Source organism: Pelobates fuscus, chromosome 12, assembly GCF_036172605.1.
Source record: "Pelobates fuscus isolate aPelFus1 chromosome 12, aPelFus1.pri, whole genome shotgun sequence".
In the NCBI taxonomy this organism is placed as follows: Eukaryota; Metazoa; Chordata; class Amphibia; order Anura; family Pelobatidae; genus Pelobates; species Pelobates fuscus.
Window position 1 is genome coordinate 11263994 of NC_086328.1, and position 24188 is coordinate 11288181.

The window sequence follows — 24188 nt, forward strand, 5'->3', positions numbered from 1 at the left end:
CAATGCACCCTGGGACAGCCTGGAGGACCCGGGCACCACTTCCGGCTTTCCATCTGTCAGCTCAATGTGACACACACACTGTATACACTGTATATAATATATATAATATCATTCATATAATGTGACACACACTGTATACACTGTATATAATATCTATAATATCATTCATATAATGTGACACACACTGTATACACTGTATATAATATATATATCATTCATATAATGTGACACACACTGTATACACTGTATATAATATATATAATATCATTCATATAATGTGACACACACACTGTATACACTGTATATAATATATAATATCATTCATATAATGTGACACACACTGTATACACTGTATATAATATCATTCATATAATGTGACACACACACTGTATACACTGTATATAATATATATATATATCATTCATATAATGTGACACACACACACTGTATATAATATATAATATCATTCATATAATGTGACACACACTGTATACACTGTATATAATATATATAATATCATTCATATAATGTGACACACACACTGTATACACTGTATATAATATATATATCATTCATATAATGTGACATACACTGTATATAATATATATCATTCATATAATGTGACACACTGTATACACTGTATATAATATATATATAATATCATTCCTATAATGTGACACACACTGTATACACTGTATATAATATATATAATATCATTCCTATAATGTGACACACACACTGTATACACTGTATATAATATCATTCATATAATGTGACAGACACTGTATACACTATATATAATATGTAAAATATCATTCATATAATGTGACACACACACTGTATATAATATGTGAAATATCATTCATATAATGTGACATACACACTGTATATATTATATATAATATGTAAAATATCATTAATATAATGTGAAATACAGAGCATTGTGAGAGAGTGTCCTTATTGTACACACTGTATATAACTTAACATGTGTTTAGTATCTGTAATATTAAATTATTACTATAATGGCAGCAGTCAACGTGATGGAGTTAATATGATGGAGTCAATTGTAAAGCCATAAGATACACAGGGCATATCATTTTCGTGAAGGTGAATGAACTAATGCAATTAACAAGGAATATATGAATTCAGAAATATAACAGGGTTGGTCACTAAAATGAGAATTGTGGTTACTAATACGAGAATTGAAAGCAAAAAAATAAAATTAAAATAATACTGTTTCCATCTCAAGTTTTTAATCCTGCCAGTTGCAATGCTTTTGTTGAGTTAACCACTGATTCAGTTTAGTGAATAAAACTTCAGTTTCCTTTTTTTTATTTTCTTTCAACTAAAAGCAATAATGTTATAGTGAATATAAGAGGCATAATATATCCCATAGATTGTAAGCTCATTTGAACAGGGACTTCCTCATCCCTTTGTCTAATTTTAACTTCATTCAACTGTTCAACCGATGTTACTAGTCCAAAAAACAGTATAAAATAGAAAATATTTATTAGTTAATTTATATAGCAGTCAAACAGGTCAATCAATGTTTGAAAACACCCGTAGCCCGTAAGGAAAGAAAACAACAAACAGTGGAACAGAGAGCAGAACAAGAAGAGATTGGTTAAAACTAAGTCTTTAATTCCTTCCAGAGTGTTGGCCAGTTCTCAAATTAACCTATGTCTATTGTCAGGAAGCTCCAGAGTGTGCTGTCTGCACTAGTATGGAGTATGGTTCCAGATGTACCATGTTTTCTTAAACACATGCAGCTTAACCCCTTAACCCCTTAAGGACCAAGCTTCTGGAATAAAAGGGAATCATGACATGTCACACGTCATGTGTCCTCAAGGGGTTAAACATATTGATAGGCAGCACATCATAAGTTATATGGCCTGCCCTCGTCTTCTTTTAACAGCTTCACCCCAATACCGGGCTGCGCATCGGCACAGGGAATGCAATCTCCAGGTGGAATGGAGGAAAAGGGCTGCTAAGAGCATACTCCCCCCCATTCTCTGTAGTTCAGTGGGTAGTAAGGATAGAGTAGCTTCCTCAACCGCGGTCCGCGGGAGGAAGGATGAGCGAGATTCCTCTTAGGGGAGAGACACAAAGGTTAGTGGAGTATGAGACACGAGGAGTTGAGAGACACATGGGGGAAGTGATACAGAATCCTTGCAATGGACCTTCCCCAATATGTGCAGTTTTCGAGAATCTAAGTAGTCTTTAAGGCACATAAAATACATCCGTAACTTGCACAGTGTCTTTATTGGATAGCGGAAAAGAGTTTGACAGATGTGCAATGTTTGGTGAGGAGCCAGAGTAGTTTCTCAAATTGGTCTAGGTGTAAATCTGTCTCAGTGTAATAATGAGTGCTAGTGTGTAGTGTATGATCTGTAATGATGAGAAAAGGTCATCTGGCATACTTTACATACAATTGTTGTGGTGGTCTAGGTGTGACAGTACCAATGTGACAATAGTTATAAAGTCCTTGGGTCCTAAAAAGTGCTATGTTGGCTGTACGTCCCTGATGGTGATCCTAAACCCCATTACTATTAGTTCTTAATTTATATTTTATGTCTTCTGATTTCTGTTTTACCCCATCTGTCTATGTGATTACTCGGGCCTGTGATGTTTTTCAACCTCATACTGTAAATTAGATCAAAATATTGGATTCAATATAACATGCAGTTTACAGGAAGAATCTCAGAGTTATTCACTATAGTGAGAATTCAAAGTATATTCCAAGTGAATGCCAAACTGACTTTGCAACTTTTTCTAGTACAGCTACTTTTTACCTTAAATTTTGAATTCACTTTAAAATTCTCACTTTGATGAATATCCCTGTAAATTTGGGCTCTAAAATGTTTTCCCACTAAATTCTTGTAAATCTCAACTTTTAAACCAAAGCAGACAAACTTAGAACCATAACTGACTTGGATACTTTTTTACAATTCAGCAATTTTTGGGTCTGAGGGTCTGAGTGTTGAAGTTCACTTCTGAATTCCAAGCAAATCATACTTTTAGTGAATAACCTTGATGCAAATGTGAAAAAACTTAGACTCTTGTGCCATTTCTTGCCCAGTTCAAAGATGGCCGCCCTGCCATCAGCATGTGATTATCTAAAGCGTCACTTCCGTCGTGCCGTCTTTCCGCTAGCCGGTTCCTTGCTTTCCTGCCCTGTGTGAGAGCTCTCCTTGACAGCAGGTGTTTATCGAGGCTCCGGTAAGTACTGGGTGGGGGGTACCCCCGTCTGGGGGGCCTGGGGACCCCATTTAGGCACGTACTGCCCACTACTGCCATTATACATTCCCAGAATTCCAGTGTGTCTGTAAGCAGGGTTCTCCTGCACCTACAGATCCCCCCTGTCAATCATTGTGAGATATCAGGCTGATAGCATAGCATAGCATCGCACAGGGCAGCCATGTCTGGGACCATGGGCCATGGACGGTGGGGGGTGGGGGTCAGCTGGGAGAGGATCCAGGATTGTGAAATAAAATGTAAAATGTGTTTAATATCTCAGGGTCTTTAATATGGGTCAGGTTAGAATTACATTCAATTACTGTAACATGTGTTTACAATTCTAGCATCATTAAATTAGTAAATACAAGGAATTATATATATATATATATATATATATATATATTAGGTCTTTTTGTTTGCATTCTTGCTTTACAATACACTTTTTTTTTTCTAGTGGAGATCCTAGCCTCTCTCACAGATTGCCTGTCATATGTCTGCCACAGGTTACTTTCTAATCCTAAGTACCTGAGGTCCTCTGAGCTTCCCAAACCCACTTCGATAAGCAATCTGTTCCTACATGACTCTCCACCTACCCATGCTTAGCACTATCTGTCTGCTGGCACAGATTTTCAAAGTGTGAGTCCACGCCATTTAAAGCGTCAAATTCCTGCTAGTCGTCAGCTTCTGGCTGCCTTCTACTCCACATCTCAATCACGTGCTTTCATTTGAAGTATTCAGATATATACGATTATTGTGGTTGTGTTAAAAAATTACACTCTTAAACTAAGTAATGACCTGCAGCACTCACATACTGTCCTCACGGGGGACAGACCTCAAAAGGCAATTAGAGGACACGTTTTTTCTGCAGAATAAACCAACTAGGTCATCTGTATTAATCATTTGCCCTTTAAGTTCATATGTCATATCATGACAATAACTGGTTTAACTGCTTGTTTTTGTTTAGAAAATGCCTACCTTTAAATTGACCACACAGGCTTACTGCAAAATGATGCTTCATGGAGCAAAATATTCGTTCTGTTCTGTTAATGGCATTTTAGTGGCAGAGAAGCAGAAGCGAAGAGATGGACAGCAGCAGGTCCTGTTTGTGGACTGCATCCCACTTTTCCACGGTACCATAGCACTGGCACCAGTACTAGAGGTAGCATTAACCTTGGTAAGTCGTGTAAACGTATATCTGCCTGTCACGATGCTGAACTATTAATGCTGTGTAATGGTGTACATTTTAAATTAAGGGCTGTTTTGGGATTGTCTGCTTTGCATTCACAGACATCCAGAAAAAAAAAAGCTATCACCGAAGTCCTGATTGTTGCTGGGAAATTCAGATTTTTCTATTCTTGTCCGTTCGTTTAACGTCTATTCAATAACCAAGAACGCATAAAAAATATCAGATTTTCTACTGCGAATCCCAATTAGTGGAAGTCTATTATTAAACATAGACTTTAATTTAGAAAGTAAAACTAGGTGTGTCCCATAACTTCTTCCATTAAAGATGGATTTTTAATGATGCACCTTTTAAAGGGTTACTCCAACCACCATGACCACTTCTGCTTTTAAGTGGTCGTGGTGGTAGGACTCTGTATGCGCAGCATTTCTACTTGAAATGTTACACCTACAGAGATACTTGCCCCTTTTTTGCTCGGGGCTAGTAACACCCCTGGCCCATGTTGGACTGTCAGATCTCTATTCTGTGCAAAATTTACATCTATCCACAGTACCCTAGCAACATCTTCTCCTTTGCAGGCTGCTCAACCTTCCTGCCCTACAAGCAGCCCCCACCCCTTTCTGCATGAAATTGTTTTTGCTTTTTTGTTTTGTGTCCCTCACTCCCCAACTACTCTGAACAGGTCAAACTGTCTAATCTAATACTTTTCTATGAGAAGCATTTGATGGGACCACGATCAGGCACCGCTGACGTCAGATGGGGCATGAAAGGCCGCACTGGTAGCTTCACCCAGCGTTGGAATGTGCGATGTTATACTCTGTAGTAATATGAAACAGCCCCGTATCATTTTACTTTTTTGCTTGTTTTCTAGTTAATGATGTTTTTTAAAAGTAGAAGCAGGCCATTATGTTGTGTGATGAAGTGGAAACTGACATATTACTATAGCTTCTGCTGCAGGATTTTGTTACAAACACCATATATAGATGACCCTTTTTTTTTTTATTTTTTTTTTTTTTTTTTAATTTCTTTGTACATTGACATCAAGCCATGTTCTACTTGACTGCATAGTAGATTGAATCAATGTTAAAGGTGGATGTGTCCATAAAGTATATGTAACAAATCCACTTTAACTATGGATTAGAAATTGCATATTTGTAGAATTAAAAAGCATATGTTTTCATTGGCAATAAATGTAGTTACCTTATGTTCCATTTATTTAAACTCCTGCTTTATAATCATCCTCCAGGTAATTGTGTACAATGCTTTTGACGGCCTTGTGTTTAATTCTTAGATTGACACGTGGTGCAAAGAGAATGACTATGTGATTGCTGGATATTACCAAGCCAATGAACGTCTGAAAGACTCATGGTAAGTCACCAGCTATAGCTTTAATGGTCCCTATCTTGGTTTGAATTCTTATGGCTTAAACAAATTCTAGAACAAGCAGTTTTTGTTACCATCTGCAAAGCCTTGTTATCTGATTACAATTATGATTTCTATAGAGAATGATCTGGCACATTCAAACTCGGAGAGACCCAGCAGAACACCAGCCAGAATGGGCCCTGATCACACTCCATAGCTGAGATGACTAATCTCTTGCAAGGCAGCTTTTGTGCATTGTTCCTCTTGGTTCTTAGCCATCCACACTGAATCATGGGAAATGTAGGCCACAACAGCTGGTTTGTCAAAGATTGCTCACTATGGATAGTTGAGATTGCATCACAAGGAAGTTAAATATGATTGAAAGTTATATGGAATACTGATATGCAGATGGCGGTGAAGGTGGTAGTGATAAAGGTGTGACTGAGAGACAGTGGCCAAGATAATGGGGTAAAAAAAGCCAAAGATACAGAAACAGACAGATTTTGAAAAGGTTTGGACATAGAGGGAGATGCATGAAATGGATATAAATATAATCGATGATTTTCCCATTAAATATATTTATTAATATTTGGGCACATCACACTGAATATTTTGGATATGAGCCAGTTGAGGGGAATTCCTGTAGTCATGTGTACGTTAAGTTAATGAGGAAGTAAAAGATTTGCAGGTTATGGCGATCAAGCTTTGAGGAAAATTTAAGGATCTGCTCTGGAATTGCAGAGGGCTTGACATGAAAGCATTAAATACTAGTTAACTTTTTTCCTTTTTTAAAAAACAATTTTCTGTAAATTTTTCTTTGTGCAGATAAACTTTTCTTGCTTTAGTCCCAACCAGGTTGCTGAAAGAATTGCTGCCCGGATTGCTGAAGGATTCAGTGATGCTGCCCTTATAATGGTATTGGAAGCTTGTTTTGTGAATGTTCTTATTTGTTCTTGTTGTGTGTTTTTTGTTTTTTGTTTTGTGAATTCTTATCTCTTTGGCACTTATCTCCTTTGCCTTCCTTAACACACATCTTCAACTGCTCGCTCTCTCTTCTGGCGTTGTCCCTGCTGACCTTAAACATGCCACTGTAGTACCTATCTTGAAAAAACCCATCTCTCGACCCGTCCTCCCCCTCTTACTATCGTCCCATATCCCTGCTCCCTTTTTCCTCAGAGCTTCTGGAAAGACTTTTCTTTACCTGTATGTCTCACTTCCTCAATTCCAACTCTCTCCTTGACCCTCTTCGATCTGGCTTCAGCCCCCTCCACTCTACAGAGACTGCTCTTATTATAGTCACTAACGACCTAATCGCAGCTAAATCCAAAGGCCACTACTCTATACTAATTCTTCTTGACCTCTCTGCTGCCTTTTACACCGTTGATCATGCTCTCCTTCTTCAAACTCTTTAATCACTCTGTGACACTGTCCTCTCTTGGTTTTCCTCCTATCTCTCCCAACGCTCATTTAGTGTCTCCTTTTCTAATGATACCTCCTCCCTTTGTCCTGTCTCGGTTGGAGCCCCCCATGGCTCTATCTTTGGTCCCCCTTCTATGTTCTCTTTATACTGCCTCTTTTGGCAAACTTATTACCTCTTTTGGATTCCATTACCACCTGTACGCTGATGACACCCAGATATATCTCTCCTCCCCGGACCTCTCACCTGCCTTCCTGCTATGTGTCACTACTTGCCTTTCTTCCATCTCTGACTGGATGTCCTCCCGCTTTCTGAAACTCAGTCTCTCTAAAACTGAGCTCCTTGTCTTTCCTCCTCCTAATACTGATCCTCCTCTTTCGCTCTTTGTTCAAGTTAGTGGTATCCACATCAGTCCATCATTGCAAACGCGCTGTCTTGGCGTCATACTTGATTCTGGCCTCACATCCAGTATGTTGCCAAATCCTGTAGATTCCATCTTAAAAACATAGCCCGCATCCGCCACTTTCTTACTAAAGATGCTACCAAGGAGCCTGTCCATGCTCTAGTAATCTCTTGCGTGAATTATTGTAACACTCTCCTAATCGGTCTTCCCAAAAAACATATTTCCCCGCTACAGTCTGTAATGAACGCTGCTGCCAGACTGATTTTCCTCTCTAGTCGGTACTCTCAAACCTCACCCCTATGTCAGTCCTTACATTGGCTTACTGTATCCTTTAGGAGTCCATTCAAAGTGCTAATCCATACCTATAAAGCACTGAACAATTCTAGCCCCTCTTATCTCTTCACAGATCCATAGGTATGCCCCTTCTCGGTCTCTTCGCGCTGCTTCTCCTGTCCGCTGCTCGCACGCGTACGGCCAACTCACGCTTCCTATGTAATAGCCTGCCTACCGCCATCAGTCTCTACCCTAGTCTTCAATCATTTAATAAGTGCCTTAAAACCCATATCTTTATGGCCTCCCAGAGTAACCTCTACCTCACATTCCTGTCTCTTGCTCTCTCCTAAAGGGCAGCATCTCTCCCTTTCTCCCTTTCTCCCTTTCTCCCTTTCTCCCTTTCTCCCTTTCTCCCCTTCTCCCCTTCTCCCCTTCTCCCCTTCTCCCCTTCTCCCCTTCTCCCCTTCTCCCCTTCTCCCCTTCTCCCCTTCTCCCCTTCTCCCCTTCTCCCCTTCTCCCCTTCTCCCCTTCTCCCCTTCTCCCCTTCTCCCCTTCTCCCCTTCTCCCCTTCTCCCCTTCTCCCCTTCTCCCCTTCTCCCCTTCTCCCCTTCTCCCCTTCTCCCCTTCTCCCCTTCTCCCCTTCTCCCCTTCTCCCCTTCTCCCCTTCTCCCCTTCTCCCCTTCTCCCCTTCTCCCCTTCTCCCCTTCTCCCCTTCTCCCCTTCTCCCCTTCTCCCCTTCTCCCCTTCTCCCCTTCTCCCCTTCTCCCCTTCTCCCCTTCTCCCCTTCTCCCCTTCTCCCCTTCTCCCCTTCTCCCCTTCTCCCCTTCTCCCCTTCTCCCCTTCTCCCCTTCTCCCCTTCTCCCCTTCTCCCCTTCTCCCCTTCTCCCCTTCTCCCCTTCTCCCCTTCTCCCCTTCTCCCCTTCTCCCCTTCTCCCCTTCTCCCCTTCTCCCCTTCTCCCCTTCTCCCCTTCTCCCCTTCTCCCCTTCTCCCCTTCTCCCCTTCTCCCCTTCTCCCCTTCTCCCCTTCTCCCCTTCTCCCCTTCTCCCCTTCTCCCCTTCTCCCCTTCTCCCCTTCTCCCCTTCTCCCCTTCTCCCCTTCTCCCCTTCTCCCCTTCTCCCCTTCTCCCCTTCTCCCCTTCTCCCCTTCTCCCCTTCTCCCCTTCTCCCCTTCTCCCCTTCTCCCCTTCTCCCCTTCTCCCCTTCTCCCCTTCTCCCCTTCTCCCCTTCTCCCCTTCTCCCCTTCTCCCCTTCTCCCCTTCTCCCCTTCTCCCCTTCTCCCCTTCTCCCCTTCTCCCCTTCTCCCCTTCTCCCCTTCTCCCCTTCTCCCCTTCTCCCCTTCTCCCCTTCTCCCCTTCTCCCCTTCTCCCCTTCTCCCCTTCTCCCCTTCTCCCCTTCTCCCCTTCTCCCCTTCTCCCCTTCTCCCCTTCTCCCCTTCTCCCCTTCTCCCCTTCTCCCCTTCTCCCCTTCTCCCCTTCTCCCCTTCTCCCCTTCTCCCCTTCTCCCCTTCTCCCCTTCTCCCCTTCTCCCCTTCTCCCCTTCTCCCCTTCTCCCCTTCTCCCCTTCTCCCCTTCTCCCCTTCTCCCCTTCTCCCCTTCTCCCCTTCTCCCCTTCTCCCCTTCTCCCCTTCTCCCCTTCTCCCCTTCTCCCCTTCTCCCCTTCTCCCCTTCTCCCCTTCTCCCCTTCTCCCCTTCTCCCCTTCTCCCCTTCTCCCCTTCTCCCCTTCTCCCCTTCTCCCCTTCTCCCCTTCTCCCCTTCTCCCCTTCTCCCCTTCTCCCCTTGTAAGTTTTCTAGTAAATGTCCTATTTATAGTTAAATCCCCCTCTCATAATATTGTAAAGCGCTACGGAATCTGTTAGTGCTATATAAATGGCAATAATAATAAAACGCTATCTATAGTTATAGTACAGTGATGGCTAATTATGCTTAGTCATCCTTTATGTAATGTACAGTTGAGCAGTAACTGCTATAATGCATACTGTATGTTTTGCAGATATGAATATTTTATCTTTTTATTGGCTGACGTAGCATTTCAATCATTATTCACGTGGTTACATGGGTCTTGTGTATACCGGGTAATTCACTGATATTTCAAAAAGCATTATCAAAATGCTTTTATACAACTTACCGGTAATAGTAATTGATGCAAATCATTTAAACCATTTTTCCATTAAAACAATGAATATTGTTTTTCCCTGGGTTTTTGCCTGCGGTGGCTGATCTCTCTAACTCTCTCTGTAACATGATTTAACAGGACAAGTGGTAGATCTACATAGTGTCGCATAGTATCTGTATTCCCTCCTGACTCAGCCCCAGGCGATCACAGCCAGTGGGAGCTGAACCAGGACATAAGATACAGTTACTTTGCGGCTCTAGCAGTGAGAGATGGAGACTGTATTCTGGAAGGTTGCCTAGGGACCTAGAAAGAAAACAAACAGGGAGCAGTCTCCATGCAATTTAGAGACATTACAGTCTCCCAGTAATGTATACCTGCTTAGTAGGTTTTAAATTGTGATTTACTGAATGTAGATGTCACCCTTCTAAAACAGGATTTTGACGGAGGTATTTAGCCTCTGTCAAGGCTGTTGTACCCTACATCAGCCACCACGGTTAGCCATAGTCTGGCCGTGTTTGGTAGTCTTTCTAGTCTAGCTAAATTATTAGGGCAGGCAACATTTTTCTGAGCATCTGATAGTAAATACAGCTTTCATCAAAATGTCACTGCTTCCCTGTGCTTGATTGGAGTTTTTTTTTTAATCCAGTGTTTTTGTGGTAGCTACCATAGAACCTCACACTTCCAGCCATAATGTGGGATGATCATGTAAAATCCCTTGCAGGCTCCGATTTGCCTGCTATAAAACACTCCGTTATTTAATTAATATTACTACGATTTATTATATTATTTTCGGGAGATTATCTGAAGGCATCACACATCTCTCACACCTAAAAACTCACAGCTAGCTTTTCTCATTTGACAACCAGAGCAAATTATCTGAAGACCTGTTCCCCCACAAAAATGTGTTTATTTACTAAACCGTTCTTGTAGTGAATTCAAAATGAACTAAATTCTCCAACTTGGCTCCTGGTTTAGTGAATAAATGTGTGGCTAAGTGGTGGCTTACCTGAGTGCTGTGACGTACATTCAGTCCTAACCACCTTTCCACTGTTCTGGGTATTCTCTGTCTCAAACTGTGACCCAAGAGTTATGGTGTTAAATTTTACGTGTGTGTGTGTGTGTTTTTTTTTTTCACAATGGCAAAATAAAACGTTTTAATAGCTTTGTTAGAGATTTTGCTGGAAAATATCAACATATTACCAGAATTGTCAAAAACCCTAATTATTCTAATATGTTTGTTTCTTTACAGTGAGTCGAGTTTATAAACCTTTTTAAAATAAACCCATATTTGCTCCCTAATTCCCCGTTCACACAATCAATAGAGCAAAATATTGCGCACACTTTGGCTCTCAGGAATCACATCTACCTAACGATGTATGTAGACAGCCAGCAGTAATGGAGACCTGGCATTGAATGGGCGTGCAGGGTTTGGGTACACAGCACTAGGTGAAAATATGAGCATCGAGTTTTAAATTTTTCTGAAAAAGCTGTTCAAATGATTTAATATTTTGAAAAATAATTTAACATTTGGAATTTTTATACACACACCACGGGCTGCACTCACCTGAACATGCTTTCATTATAGGGTGCTGCTGGGGCCAAAATATGCAAAATACAGAATCCAGCGCACTCGCTTATTCACTAAACAGTGATTTCAAATCTTAGCGATTGCAATAGTTTTATTTAAAAACACCTCACCTAGGCAAAAAATAATGGGGGTTTAGTTACATTATATGATCATACATTGCATAAGCCTGCCACACTGTCAATGTACCCCATTCTTGGCAGGTCCTATCCTAGCAGCCTAATGCTTGCTCTTATGAGATTAATTCACTTACTTGGGAAATACTTCCTTACTGGGACTCTCTGCAAGTCAAGGATAAATAGGGTCCTGTAATGAGGCACCTGTGACGAGGAGTGGTGCAAAACCAAGGATCTGGCCAGACTCCCAAATATACAAACAAAACCAGGAGGGCTGCACTCACCTGAACATGCATTCATTATAGGGTGCTGCTGGGGCCAAAATATACAGAATCCAGCGCACTCACTTATTCACTAAACAATGATTTCAAATGTTAGAGATTGCAATAGTTTTATTTAAAAACACCTCACCTAGGCAAACAATAATGGGGGTTTAGTTACATTATATGATCATATACTGCATAAGCCTTGCAGAGAGTCCCAGTAAGGAAGTATTTCCCAAGTAAGTGGATTAATCTCATAAGAGCAAGCATTAGGCTGCTAGTGTAGGAACCTGCCAAGAATGGGCTACATTGACGGTGTGGCAGGCTTATGCAATATATGATCATATAATACAGTGTTTCCCAACCCAGTCCTCAAGGCACACCTACCAGTCCAGGATTTAAGGATTACCCAGTTTTGTCTAAGGTGTTTTTAGAAAAAAAAAGAAAAAACACCTTAGACACAACTGGGTCACCCCTGAATCCTGGACTGGTAGGTGTGCCTTGAGGACTGGGTTGGGAAACACTGATATAATGTAACTAAACCCCCATTTTAGTTACTTGGTGAGGTGTTTTTAAATAAAACTATTGCAATCGCTAAGATTTTAAATCATTGTTTAGGGAATAAGCGAGTGCGCTGGATTCTGTAATTATGTATGTATGCATCCATCCATCCATCCATCCATCCCTCCCTCCCTCCCTCCCTCCCTCCCTCCCTCTCCTCCCCCCCCCCAATATAGGAATATCAAAAAGATACCGGCACTCTAGGCTTTGTTCATCCGATTTTTATTTTTGGTGAATCCAAAGATGTCAATGTTTCATCTCCCAGTCGGAGCTTTTTTACAATTTTGGAAAAATTATTTTAAAAAAACCTCTCCAAAATCCAAAACTATTTACTGTATATACTAGAGTATAAGCCGACCAGAATATAAGCCGAGGCCCTTTAATTTTACCCCAAAAAACTGTGAAAACGTATTGACTCGAGTATAAGACTAGGGTGGGAAATGCAGCAGCTACTGGTAAATTTCTAAATAAAATTAGATCCTAAAAAAATTATATTAATTGAAGATTTATTTACAGTGTGTGTGTGTGTTTGTGTATGTGTTGCAGAGCCTTGGTGGGGGGGGTGGGCATTTTTTTTTTTTTTTTTTATTATTTTAATTTACCGTATATACTCGAGTATAAGCCGAGTTTTTCAGCACATTTTTTGTGCTGAAAAACCGGAACTCGGCTTATACTCGAGTCAATAGTCTGTATTATGGCAATTTGCATTGCCATAATACAGACTGAGGGAGAGGGGGGCTGGCAGAGATCTTACTTACCCGTCCTCGCGAGACTTACAGTGTGAGCTGACAGAAGAGCTGAACGGACGGCGCGGAGGAGGAGAGAGCTGACAGGAGCTGCAGGACGGGTAAGTAAGATCTCTGCCAGCCCCCCTCTCCCCCCCACTGAACTGCCAATGCCGCTGGACCACCAGGGAAGGAGCCCCCCTCCCTGCCATATATAAAGCAGGGAGGGGGGACGAAAATAAAAATAATAATTAAATACAAAATAATAATAAGAAATAATAATGAAAAAATATATTAAAATAATAAATAAAATAATAAAATTGCCCACCCCCCCACCACTGCAACACACACACACACACTGCACACATACACACACACACTGCACACATACACACACACACTGCACTCATATACACACACACACTGCACTCATATACACACACACACACACTGCACTCATAAATACACACACACACTGCACTCATATACACACACACACACACACACTGCACTCATATACACACACACACACACACTGCACTCATATACACACACACACACTGCACTCATATACACACACACACACTGCACTCATATACACACACACACACGCTGCACTCATACACACGCTGCACTCATACACACGATGCACTCATACACACGATGCACTCATACACACGATGCACTCATACACACGCTGCACTCATACACACGCTGCACTCATACACACGCTGCACTCATACACACGCTGCACTCATACACACGCTGCATTCATACACACGCTGCATTCATACACACGCTGCATTCATACACACGCTGCATTCATACACACGCTGCATTCATTATACACACACTGTAAATAAATATTCAATTAATATATTTTTTTAGGATCTAATTTTATTTAGAAATTTACCAGTAGCTGCTGCATTTCCCACCCTAGTCTTATACTCGAGTCAATAAGTTTTCCCAGTTTTTTGGGGTAAAATTAGGGGCCTCGGCTTATATTCGGGTCGGCTTATACTCGAGTATATACGGTAATTGTTTTTGTTATTATATTATTTTATTAAAAAAAAATTTGCCCCCCCCCTCCCTGCTTGATACATGGCAGGGAGGGGGGCTCTCACTCCCTGGTGGTCCACTGGCATTGGCAGTTCAGTGGAGGGGGGCTGGCAGAGAGCATTTTCTTACCTTTCCTGCAGCTCCTGTCAGCTCCCTCCTCCTCCGCGCCAGTACGGTCAGCTCCCTCTGCAAGTCCCAGTGTAAGTCTTGCGGCCGCACTCTGAGACTTACACTGGGACTTGCAGAGGGAGCTGACCGGACCGGCGCGGAGGAGGAGGGAGCTGACAGGAGCTGCAGGAGAGGTAAGAAAATGCTTCCTGCCAGCCCCATCCTACACAGCCCCATTGTCTGTATTATGGCAATGTAAATTGCCATAATACAGACATTGACTCGAGTATAAGTCGAGTTGGGGTTTTTGAGCACAAAAAATGTGCTGAAAAACTCGACTTATACTCGAGTATATACGGTAGTCGAGGCCTTAGTGACAAGTTCAGGATGACAGAGTTTAGAGGAAACAATACTTTTGAAGTGATGTTTTATTTCTGCTACTTTGCACCAGAATATTATTTAAACAAATGTTTGGTAACATGGCAGTGCTTTCTCTTTGACTAGGTGGACAACACAAAATTCTCCATGGACTGCATAATTCCTTCAATTAACATTTATGAGCACCACGACAACCGGTGGAAATGCAGGGATCAGCATGAGTGAGTACACATGGGTGCTGTGAAAAGAGTATTGACTGCTCCACCTAGTGGAGACAACCAGTGCCACAACTTGGGCAAAGATATTTTATTTTTTTATATTTAACCATAACTACATCCCCCAGCAAGAAGTACATATTCTGTATTAATATATCATACAGAACTGTACACATTAATCTTTTTGTAATGTCCTTTTTTTTATTTTATTAAAGTAAATCTTAATTGGAAAGGCAAGATCAACATATGAGTCAAGGCCAGAACCCATTTCAGTGTTCTAATACAGAACAATACCTCTTGTTGTTAACAGACCACGTGGGGTGGTTCACTGCTAGCATGGATACTTACGGGAGCCTCATCTCCTGAGGTACAGCAGGTGTCTCTGTAAGTTATAGGATAGGTCTTGTCACTGTTTTCCACGAGGAGCCTGTGTGGATCCCACTTAAATGAAATCTTATGGACTCTTGCAGAATCTATCAGTGACTTTCTCCATACAATGGTATTTCTGGATAAGTCCTGATAAAGGTAGCTATGTGGCTAAAGATACCTGGGGTAAAACCTGCATTATGAAAGTCAGGCTGTTCTTGTGCGAGGAAGCAGGATAGTAGGCTTCTGTGAGCCAAATGCTTGTTCTTGGGTAGAACAATGGCTTAAAAACAGAATACAAAGAGTTGTCGTTAATGGTAAATTTTCAAGCTGGACAGAGGTGGCAAGTGGTGTCCCTCAGGGGTCTGTTCTGGGACCCCTTTTATTTAACATTTTTATAAATGATCTTGAAGACAGCATTGAAAGTCATGTTTCAGTGTTTGCAGATGACACAAAACTTTGTAAAATAATACAATGTGAGCAAGATATTACTTTGCTGCAGAATGATTTAGATAGACTGGAGGACTGGGCACTCAAATGGCAGATGAAATTTAATGTTGAAAAATGCAAAGTTATGCACTTCGGCGTAAAGAATACACAAGCAACGTATACCCTTAATGGAAGTGAATTAGGGATAACAACACACGAAAAGGACTTGGGAATTGTTATAGACAACAAACTATGCAACAATGTGCAATGTCAATCAGCAGTGGCCAAGGCCAGTAAGGTATTGTCATGCATGAAAAAGGGCATTCATTCTCGGGACGAGAATATCATTTTGCCTCTCTATAAATCACTGGTAAGACCACATATTGAATATGCTGTGCAATTTTGGGCACCTGTTCTAAAGAAGGATATAATGGCACTAAAAAAAGTGCAGAGGCGGGCTACAAAATTAATAAAAGGAATGGAACATATCAGCTATGAAGAAAGGTTAACAAATGTAAACCTATTTAGTTTAGAAAAACGTCGCCTGAGAGGGGATATGATAACATTATACAAATATATTCGGGGCCAATACAAACCATTGTGTGGGAATCTATTCACAAACCGGACTTTACATAGGACACGAGGTCATGCATTTAGACTGGAAGAAAGAAGATTTCGTCTAAGGCAAAGGAAAGGTTTTTTTACTGTAAGAACAATCAGGATGTGGAATTCTCTGCCTGAAGAAGTGGTTTTATCAGAGTCCATACAGATGTTCAAACAGCTACTAGATGCATACTTGCAAAGACAGAATATTCAAGGATATAATCCTTCAATGTAGGGTAATAACTGCTTGATCCAAGGATAAATCTGACTGCCATTCTGGGGTCAAGAAGGAATTTTTTGTCCTAGCTTGTTGCAAAATTGTGCTTCAAACTGGGGTTTTTTTTTTGGTTTTTTTTGCCTTCTTTTGGATCAACAGCAAAAAACAAATGTGAGGAAGGCTGAACTTGATGGACGCAAGTCTCTTTTCAGCTATCTAACTATGTAACTATGTAACCATCTTAGCGGTCACTGGTGTAGGAGCCTGTTTCAAGAAAGTCACAATATCACGGGATCTGGAGCCCGGATCAACCCCGTGCTTCTTCGATTTCTTCCCCATCTGTAGTTGGACTGATGGTTCCCCAAGCCAGCTCTGTGGGTACATTTATTTCTACACACAGATCTTTTAGGTTAGCAGTTCAGTGTGGAGATCCAGCAACATCTCGCTAGGGTGCTGGCTCTGCCCCCTGCACCACTTGATCATACATGTTTTATGTGTACAGTGTACGTTACATGTTACCACTACAGCTCATTGTACTGATTATGGTGCCCTGGATCTGTGGCCATAATATTTTGGTTTTCTGTCAACTGTTATGGAGCAGTTAGACAAGACAAATGGGTCCCAGAACCTCCATAACTGCTCTGGTATTGTACAACAGCTTCACATGCACTTTAGCTGTCCATAGATGTTCAGTCTTAAATGTTGGTGACGGGCAGTGAACCCTGGGATATCATTAAGGCTCTAGGATTGATTGCACCACTGGGGTCTGGGATGAACTGAATGCTGCCTCTGCAAATACCAGGGATTTCAAATGCATTTATTTTTATATGTAGGATACATTTTTATTTATTTATTCCTTTAAAAAGCAGTGCTTCACAGACCAGTCCACAAGGACCAGCAGAAAGGTCCATGTTGTATCTGTTTCCCCATTAGAACATAACTGGATATTGTGTGTATCCTGGATCTGATATTTGATGTCATATCAGAAGATCGTGGATAATCTTCTATGGCTTGTGGTTTTTGTATTCTTTTTTTTTTTTTTTTTCCCCCCCACTGGTCAGCTGAGGAAGATGTTTAGAAATAAGAGAGAGATGTAATAATTAGAATTGAATGAATAAGACTATTTCCTTGGTTCTAAGAAACGAGGTAACAAAGCTTATAGCTTCACTTTATGTATTAGGCAAACATACAAATTATAGCTAAGTATGGCTAGTTAAATTTGTAATTAAAGCACCCAACCAATGTTGCCATCTTTTTTATACCATTCATACTTCTCATAATATATTCCCTTAGTTTATTATAGATTGATATTTAAGTTGATTTTAAAATGTAAGGCCAGGAAGGGGTTTCTTGTTTTAGCCAAAATCTAGAAATTGCGACTTTATCAGCCATAGTCAAATTAATTAGTAAATATATTTTTTGAGTCGGTATACCTGAAAATAGAACATCATACTTTAAAGTAATTCCCCCAATTCATTGACCAGTAACTTAATTCATTATTTTATCCTCCTCCTCTATATCTTATTCAACAGATGGCAGTCCCACCAAATATGCTTCAAACTACTCATGCAACATGCTTACATCTCCAACAAAGTGGAGAGTCTGCGAGATTTATTTTACTCATAATTTTAGGGACAAGATGCCACTAATGGAGTATTTTTAATTAAAGTTTGATAAAGTTCGAACAATGTAGTGTTTTTTTTTTTTTTTTCTTTTGGGTTTATTTTTTATTTTTTTTTTTACTGAAAATATAGACTTCTACCATTGATCAATATGTACAGGGGTTCAAAAATCTTTATCCCAATTATTTGTGGACCCAGGACATACTTGAAAACGAGAGAAATCTCAATGTAGCTTTCCTGGTAAAATATTTTATAAATAAATAAAATAAATGATTCCAAACTTTAGGTTTTTGATCTTTAGTGTCTATTCTCAAAATTTCATAACAGAAGGAATTGTTCTTAGAATTAAAATCCTTCTCAAACAGTTTGTTCATTTTTTTATTTAGAATATTATGATCGTCTCTTAGAATATGATTTCCTGCGCAGCTTTTTATTCTCAGATAAGTAAAAATCTCTTTTTGGAAGATATATTATAAGTCTGCTGCAGTAGTGTGAAAGGTTTTCTTATCAAGTGTAATATCTGATATTCACCTGATACCAGCTCCAATCCAGTTTTTTTTTTTTTTTTTTTTTTTTAAGATTAATTCTGGTATATTACCTTGAATAGTAGTGATGGGACTACCTTTAGAGATTTTGTTTAAGATCCTATTCCTTTTATACTTAAACCAATCGTAGTATAGGTTTTTGTATTTATTACATCACTTTGTCTCAATCCAGGAATTTCTTTGAAGACTGGCCAGAGGCACAACGAATTTCTGCATCCCTCATGGACAGCAGGTCTTATGAGTCCCTTGTGGATTTTGACAGCCATCTTGATGACCTCCGTAATGACTGGGCCAATCCAGATATCAACAAATCAATCATCCATCTATGCTAAGATTGCAGAGATCTCTGGCTCAATCCGTGATATGCAAGCTGACCTCTGAATGTAGTAACCGTTGGATTAAGAAACATCTCTACCCAGATGGGGATGAGCAACTCAAGATGGCAGGGAGAGCTCCTTATGCAGCTAGTTTTCTCACTGATAAGCTATTTAAGAGCAATGAAGGCGTTTCATGTCCGTCTGTGTCATAGAGAACGGGGAAATAGCCAGCAGATTCTGCAAAGTTCTGACAGCCCTCTCTTAAAATTGTATCCTGATTTTCTATAATAAGAAGATAATTTCTAAGGATTTTTCCAGTTTTCTCAAATGGCATCTACAAGAGGTTTCAAAAAAAAAAAAAAAAAAGACTTTTTAATGTTCAAACCTTTTCCGACGCAGTGTGATTAGTATCTGGTTTGTTATAGAGCTTAAAATATATTGAATTCTAAGTGATTAACCACACTATGTTTGGCACAACATGAAATATAGGATTTAATCACTGCTTGTTTTGTTTCGGTTTCCCTCTTGTCTCTCTGTAATGGGAAAAAAAAAAAAAATGTTTAGGAACTTGATAATTTTTAAATGGTTCTTTCTCTCCAGAGATCACAGGCTGCTTTGCATTCAATTATGGACAAAAGCCTTTGGCGTGAATAAGATCTATTTTGATCCATGTTTTGCATGAGACTGGGAAGTGGTTGTACAGCTGATATATACCACTATGGGTGTGTTTTATTTCTGTTAGCCACCCAGAGCCTTTCCTAAGAAAAAAAGTATGTTTTGGTTTAATGTCACTGCCGTACTTGTAGTGTGTTTCAACCTCGTTTCTACAAGCAAATCGTACCTTCCTTCTTCCCATCTAGTTAATTTTTAGACGGCTTTACTGTGTGACTTGAGGTTTGTTTTTGTTTCATTTTTTTTTTTTTTTTACAATATTCTAACTACTCGGTTAAATCTTAAATGTTTTTGATGCTCACAGCATGTCTTACCAGCAATGTGAAAGTTTAAATTATGTTTTTGCTTTTCTTTCCTTCTCCTTTACACTATTGATGATATCCACACATTGCTCCTTTTTATGAAAATGACAATTCTGATGATGGTGGGTCCATTACAGAGTTTGTGTACAATGTAATTGTTTGATACACTACTATAATCAGTGGAGCTGTTTTGCCATACACAAGTTAAAGGGGAACTGTTTTTTTTTTTTTGTTTTTTTTTTTTATAACCATTCTGTTTATTTATCCCCTGTATTAAACAAAAAAATAAATTTAAATGTAGAAAACGAAACCTGCCTATCCTGGAACTGAATACTCTGTATTGACTCCCTGTTGGTCATTGAACTGTGGTTTGAATTTCTTAATAGTGGATACATGTTTAAACGAAAACTGAGTGCGCATCACATGAGGGGAACAAAATTGCGATTTTTTTTTTTTTTTTTTTTTTTTTTTCGCCCCTCCCCCCCCTCCCAGTGATTTTTTTATTTTTATTTTTTTTGTAAATCTTTATTTTTCAGTGCAAATTTAAGGTAACAGACATTGTATTGGGTTGCCACAACAGCACATGCATAAAATATAGCAGTAGTCTGAGCATCTCGCGGTTGGAGCAAGGGTGATCAGTGCACATTTTAATTATATGGGACTGGTTGGTTATATCGAGTTGGTTGCCTGTGTCTTAAAGGTTTGTGGTAAGCGTTATTGTGGTACATTGCACCAAAGGCGATTTGGGTCTGATACAGGGATTACGCTGGTAAGCTACCTTTCCCTTTTCGACTAAGAGGTGTATGTAGAGTTGAGTAGCAGTAAAAGGGCTAGGGGTTAAAATGTCGTCTATGTGTAGTGGAGTCGGGTTATAGAGCATGGGTATCGGTGTCGTCGTGAGACTGAGGTCTTGAGGCTGTGGAGGGAGATTGTGTGTCAGAGATGTGAGATCGTTTGCGAATGTGTGCTCCAACGATGGCTATGTCCCTGGACCCCGGGGCATTAGGGGGGAGGGGGAGCCAGAGCGGTGTGTTACTTTGTTGTCTTAAGGTTACAAGGACATGCAGTCCCTTATCGTGGAGGGGGTAAGTGAACTTGGTATAGTGAGGGAAACATGTATCTTACTTAGTAAGACAGAACAATAATAATAGAAACAAAGAAAAAGAAAAGACAAAGTCCTGGTAGGGAACATGAACGAAATGTCTATTGTATAGTCCCGGGTTCACGTCTCAGGTCCAGGATGCGGAGTGTCTGCTCCTAAGTCGTTGACAGGAAGCCCCAGCGTAGTCAGCAAGGCCGGTCCGTCTTCTGCGTTGGTGATTTTGTAGTGTTGGTCGTCTTTCGTTACCCATAGCGTTCTGGGGGTTGCCCACCTATAGACGAGGCCTGCTGCCTGTAGGGCAACGGTCACTTGTTGCAAGCTCTTGCGCCATGTTAGTGTCCCTGCATAGGTCCTGGAAGAAGGTGATTTGCTGCGATTCGAAGTGGTATGGAGCCTTCCCTCTCATAGCAGTTATTAAGGCTATTTTATCCGTTAAGGTTTGGCAGCGCAGGATTACGTCACGCGGGGCTGATTTGGGTGCCCGTTGCGGCTTGGCTATGCGTTATACGCCATCAAATATAAAGTGTTTTGCCTGCCTGTTGGGGATGAGGGAGGCCACCAGGCGCCTGATAAAATGGGGCAGTTCCTCCAGTGGCACTGACTCCGATATCCCCCTGATCTTGACATTTTTCCTCCGCCCCCGGTCGTCTAGGATGTTTACTTGCCTGGAGATGGTGGCCTGCGTTGTTTGCAGCTGGGCTACTGTATCTGTTAGTGAGATTAGGTCTCGGCGCAGGTCTGTAGTTTCTCGTTCAGTGGCCTGAGTACGGGCCGATACCGCCTGTACTTCTGCCTCTAGCCCTTTTAGATCTGTTTGCCACATCTTCTGTAAGTTACCCTGGAGTCCCACCAGCATGGCCTGGATGTCTTGTTTCGTCGCTGGTGTCAGACCATCATTAGTCTGCAGTTTTGCATTGCCTGTGATGGATGTAGCAGTGCTGAGCACTGAGTCCCCATCTTCAGACCTTTCTGGTGAGGCCTCCGTGTGGGCCCGGATCTGTGCAGGTGGAGGGGTGTGCAGCAAGCTGCTTACGTCCCTGTGTGGAGTGGAAGCACTTGTGGCCGGTTTGTGAGACCTCCGTCCCATTGCTTCCGACGTGTGGGAGTCTGCTTCTGTGTGTTGCGAGCTCCGATCAAGCCACGCTGTCAGCTCCCTGGTGAGGTACTGGTCGCGTGTGCGGTAGGCCCCCGTTCCCTTAGTGCGTCTTTTTGTGCCCGTTTTTTGGAAAAAAGGCATCTGTGTGTTCAGCCTGGTGTCAGGGGGTCGTATCGGTCGTTGGTTTTAGTCGATGGGCTGCGGGTGTGCAGATATTTCTTATAGTTTGCGCTGGCCGTGTGGAGCTCTAGTAAATGGCGTCTGCTCCGTTTTATTGTTGGCTCCGCCCCCCAGTTATTTTTTTTTTTTAATGTTTTATTTGATAGTTTAATTTCCAGAGAAAAGACTTTCTTTTTAATTAAATTTTTTTTTTTTTTTTTTAAATCTTCTCTCTGTTGCATTCTTTAAAGGGACTGTTTGCTAGCACATTGAATGCATACAAATGTGAAATTTCTATTATATTATTATATACTCTTATCTATATTTTACACCTTTTTGTCCCTCTAACTACAATTTTAATTATTCATAGGGGCTCTATGTCCATTACCTGCCTGTACATGTGCAGTTATATATAATCTGCTTGATTGACAGTCTTTGTGGACCACATTATAACAGCTGCCATTATTAATCACTCCCAGTTAGTGTTTTAAACGCCAACTGTCTTGTAGTAATGTAAACTGCGTATGAAGCTAACACTGACATTTTAGGGTAAAGGGCAGGCATGCGATCTGGTAATTATCTTTGGTGTTAAATTAGTAGGAAGGTAGAACATTTATAGGTAAGTATTCCACTTCTCTGAATAGTTGAGATTTCAGAAAGCATTTAAACCTGTGAACTTGTGGTTTGGAAACATAACACAGGAGGACGCCTGGAAAGGGGAGATAAGTGAAAGTCCTGAATGAAGAAGGCGCTTGGGAGGATATCGGGAGAGAAAAGCAAGGATACTGGGGGAATGCAGCATTGGGTGTTAGTTTGGGTCTTATAGTGCACCTCTACCTTTTTTATTTTTGTATGGTGTTTAAATTGGCCCCAAATACATTGAATGCATACTGTATCACAAACATACATGATGTATTTCATGTAAATTTTCAAGAAATACCCACTTTCCCTCCGCTTCCAAGCAGGGAAAACTTCCAGTGTTGTGCGGTCTTCGCCAGAATGCCATTGAGGACATTGGGAGATTGGGGTTTGGCTGTAATAACCAGAGCTCTTTCTATGCTGCATACAAATCAATACAAAGCCTTAAAGGGAAGTTATAGTGCCAGGTAAACAAACTTGTTTTCCTGGTACTATAGCATCCACCTCTGTCAAGGCCCCTCGACGGTGCAAAAGGGTTTTTTTTTTTTTGGTCAATCTTTATTTTGAGTTTTTCAAGAACAAACAAGACATAAAGTAAGGTTCAAGGGATTCGTTATACACAAACTTCGATAACATAGTTAAGGAAACACTCTTTTCTCCCGTTAGGGTCTATTCCAGTATATGGTACAATTGTGTGGGGTAGCCCCCTCTGCTACTTTATCGTCCTTATATTTAATGGTGTAAGACCTTAATTCACATGGTAAGTATATATCACAGGCATAACGGCATAACCGTGTGAGCAAACCGTAATGTCAAGTGGTAATATCAGTTTGGGACCATGGACTATAGCATTGGCGGCTCCCTGTGTTACCCAATCATTTGTTTTCCCATCTGTCATCCCTAAGCTACTCCCTTCGGTCCTCCGTCAATTTTTATTTCCTGTGCCAGTGAGGGAAAGTTGCAAGACCATAGCTGATGTAACATTATTGTAATACATGCTGAATGAGCAGGTGTATATGTGTAGCAGGCCTCAGTCAGCAGTGCGGGGGGGGAAATGGAGCTTGCCGGCCGGGTGGCTTGGTGGTGTGATGCCGAAGCATCTTTTGCTATCACAGTTCCTG

General features: G+C 41.0%; 1 protein-coding gene across 3 annotated transcripts; it reads left to right on the top strand.

Annotated features, from left to right (window-relative positions):
• Positions 1–3137: 3137 nt before the first annotated feature.
• EMC8 (ER membrane protein complex subunit 8) lies at positions 3138–19599 on the top strand. Of its 3 annotated transcripts, none has more exons than XM_063438432.1 (7): positions 3146–3219; positions 3741–3873; positions 4202–4411; positions 5712–5788; positions 6628–6697; positions 14910–15004; positions 18953–19599. In XM_063438432.1, the coding sequence occupies exons 3-7, from the start codon at positions 4205–4207 to the stop codon at positions 19110–19112; spliced, it is 609 nt and encodes a 202-aa protein (XP_063294502.1). In that variant the 5' UTR covers positions 3146–3219; positions 3741–3873; positions 4202–4204; the 3' UTR covers positions 19113–19599. The 3 variants fall into 3 exon arrangements, with proteins under 3 accessions (XP_063294503.1, XP_063294502.1, XP_063294504.1); XM_063438434.1 differs by having other exon boundaries at positions 3152–3219; positions 3716–3873; XM_063438433.1 differs by lacking the exon at positions 3741–3873 and having other exon boundaries at positions 3138–3219.
• The last annotated feature ends 4589 nt before the right edge of the window (positions 19600–24188 follow it).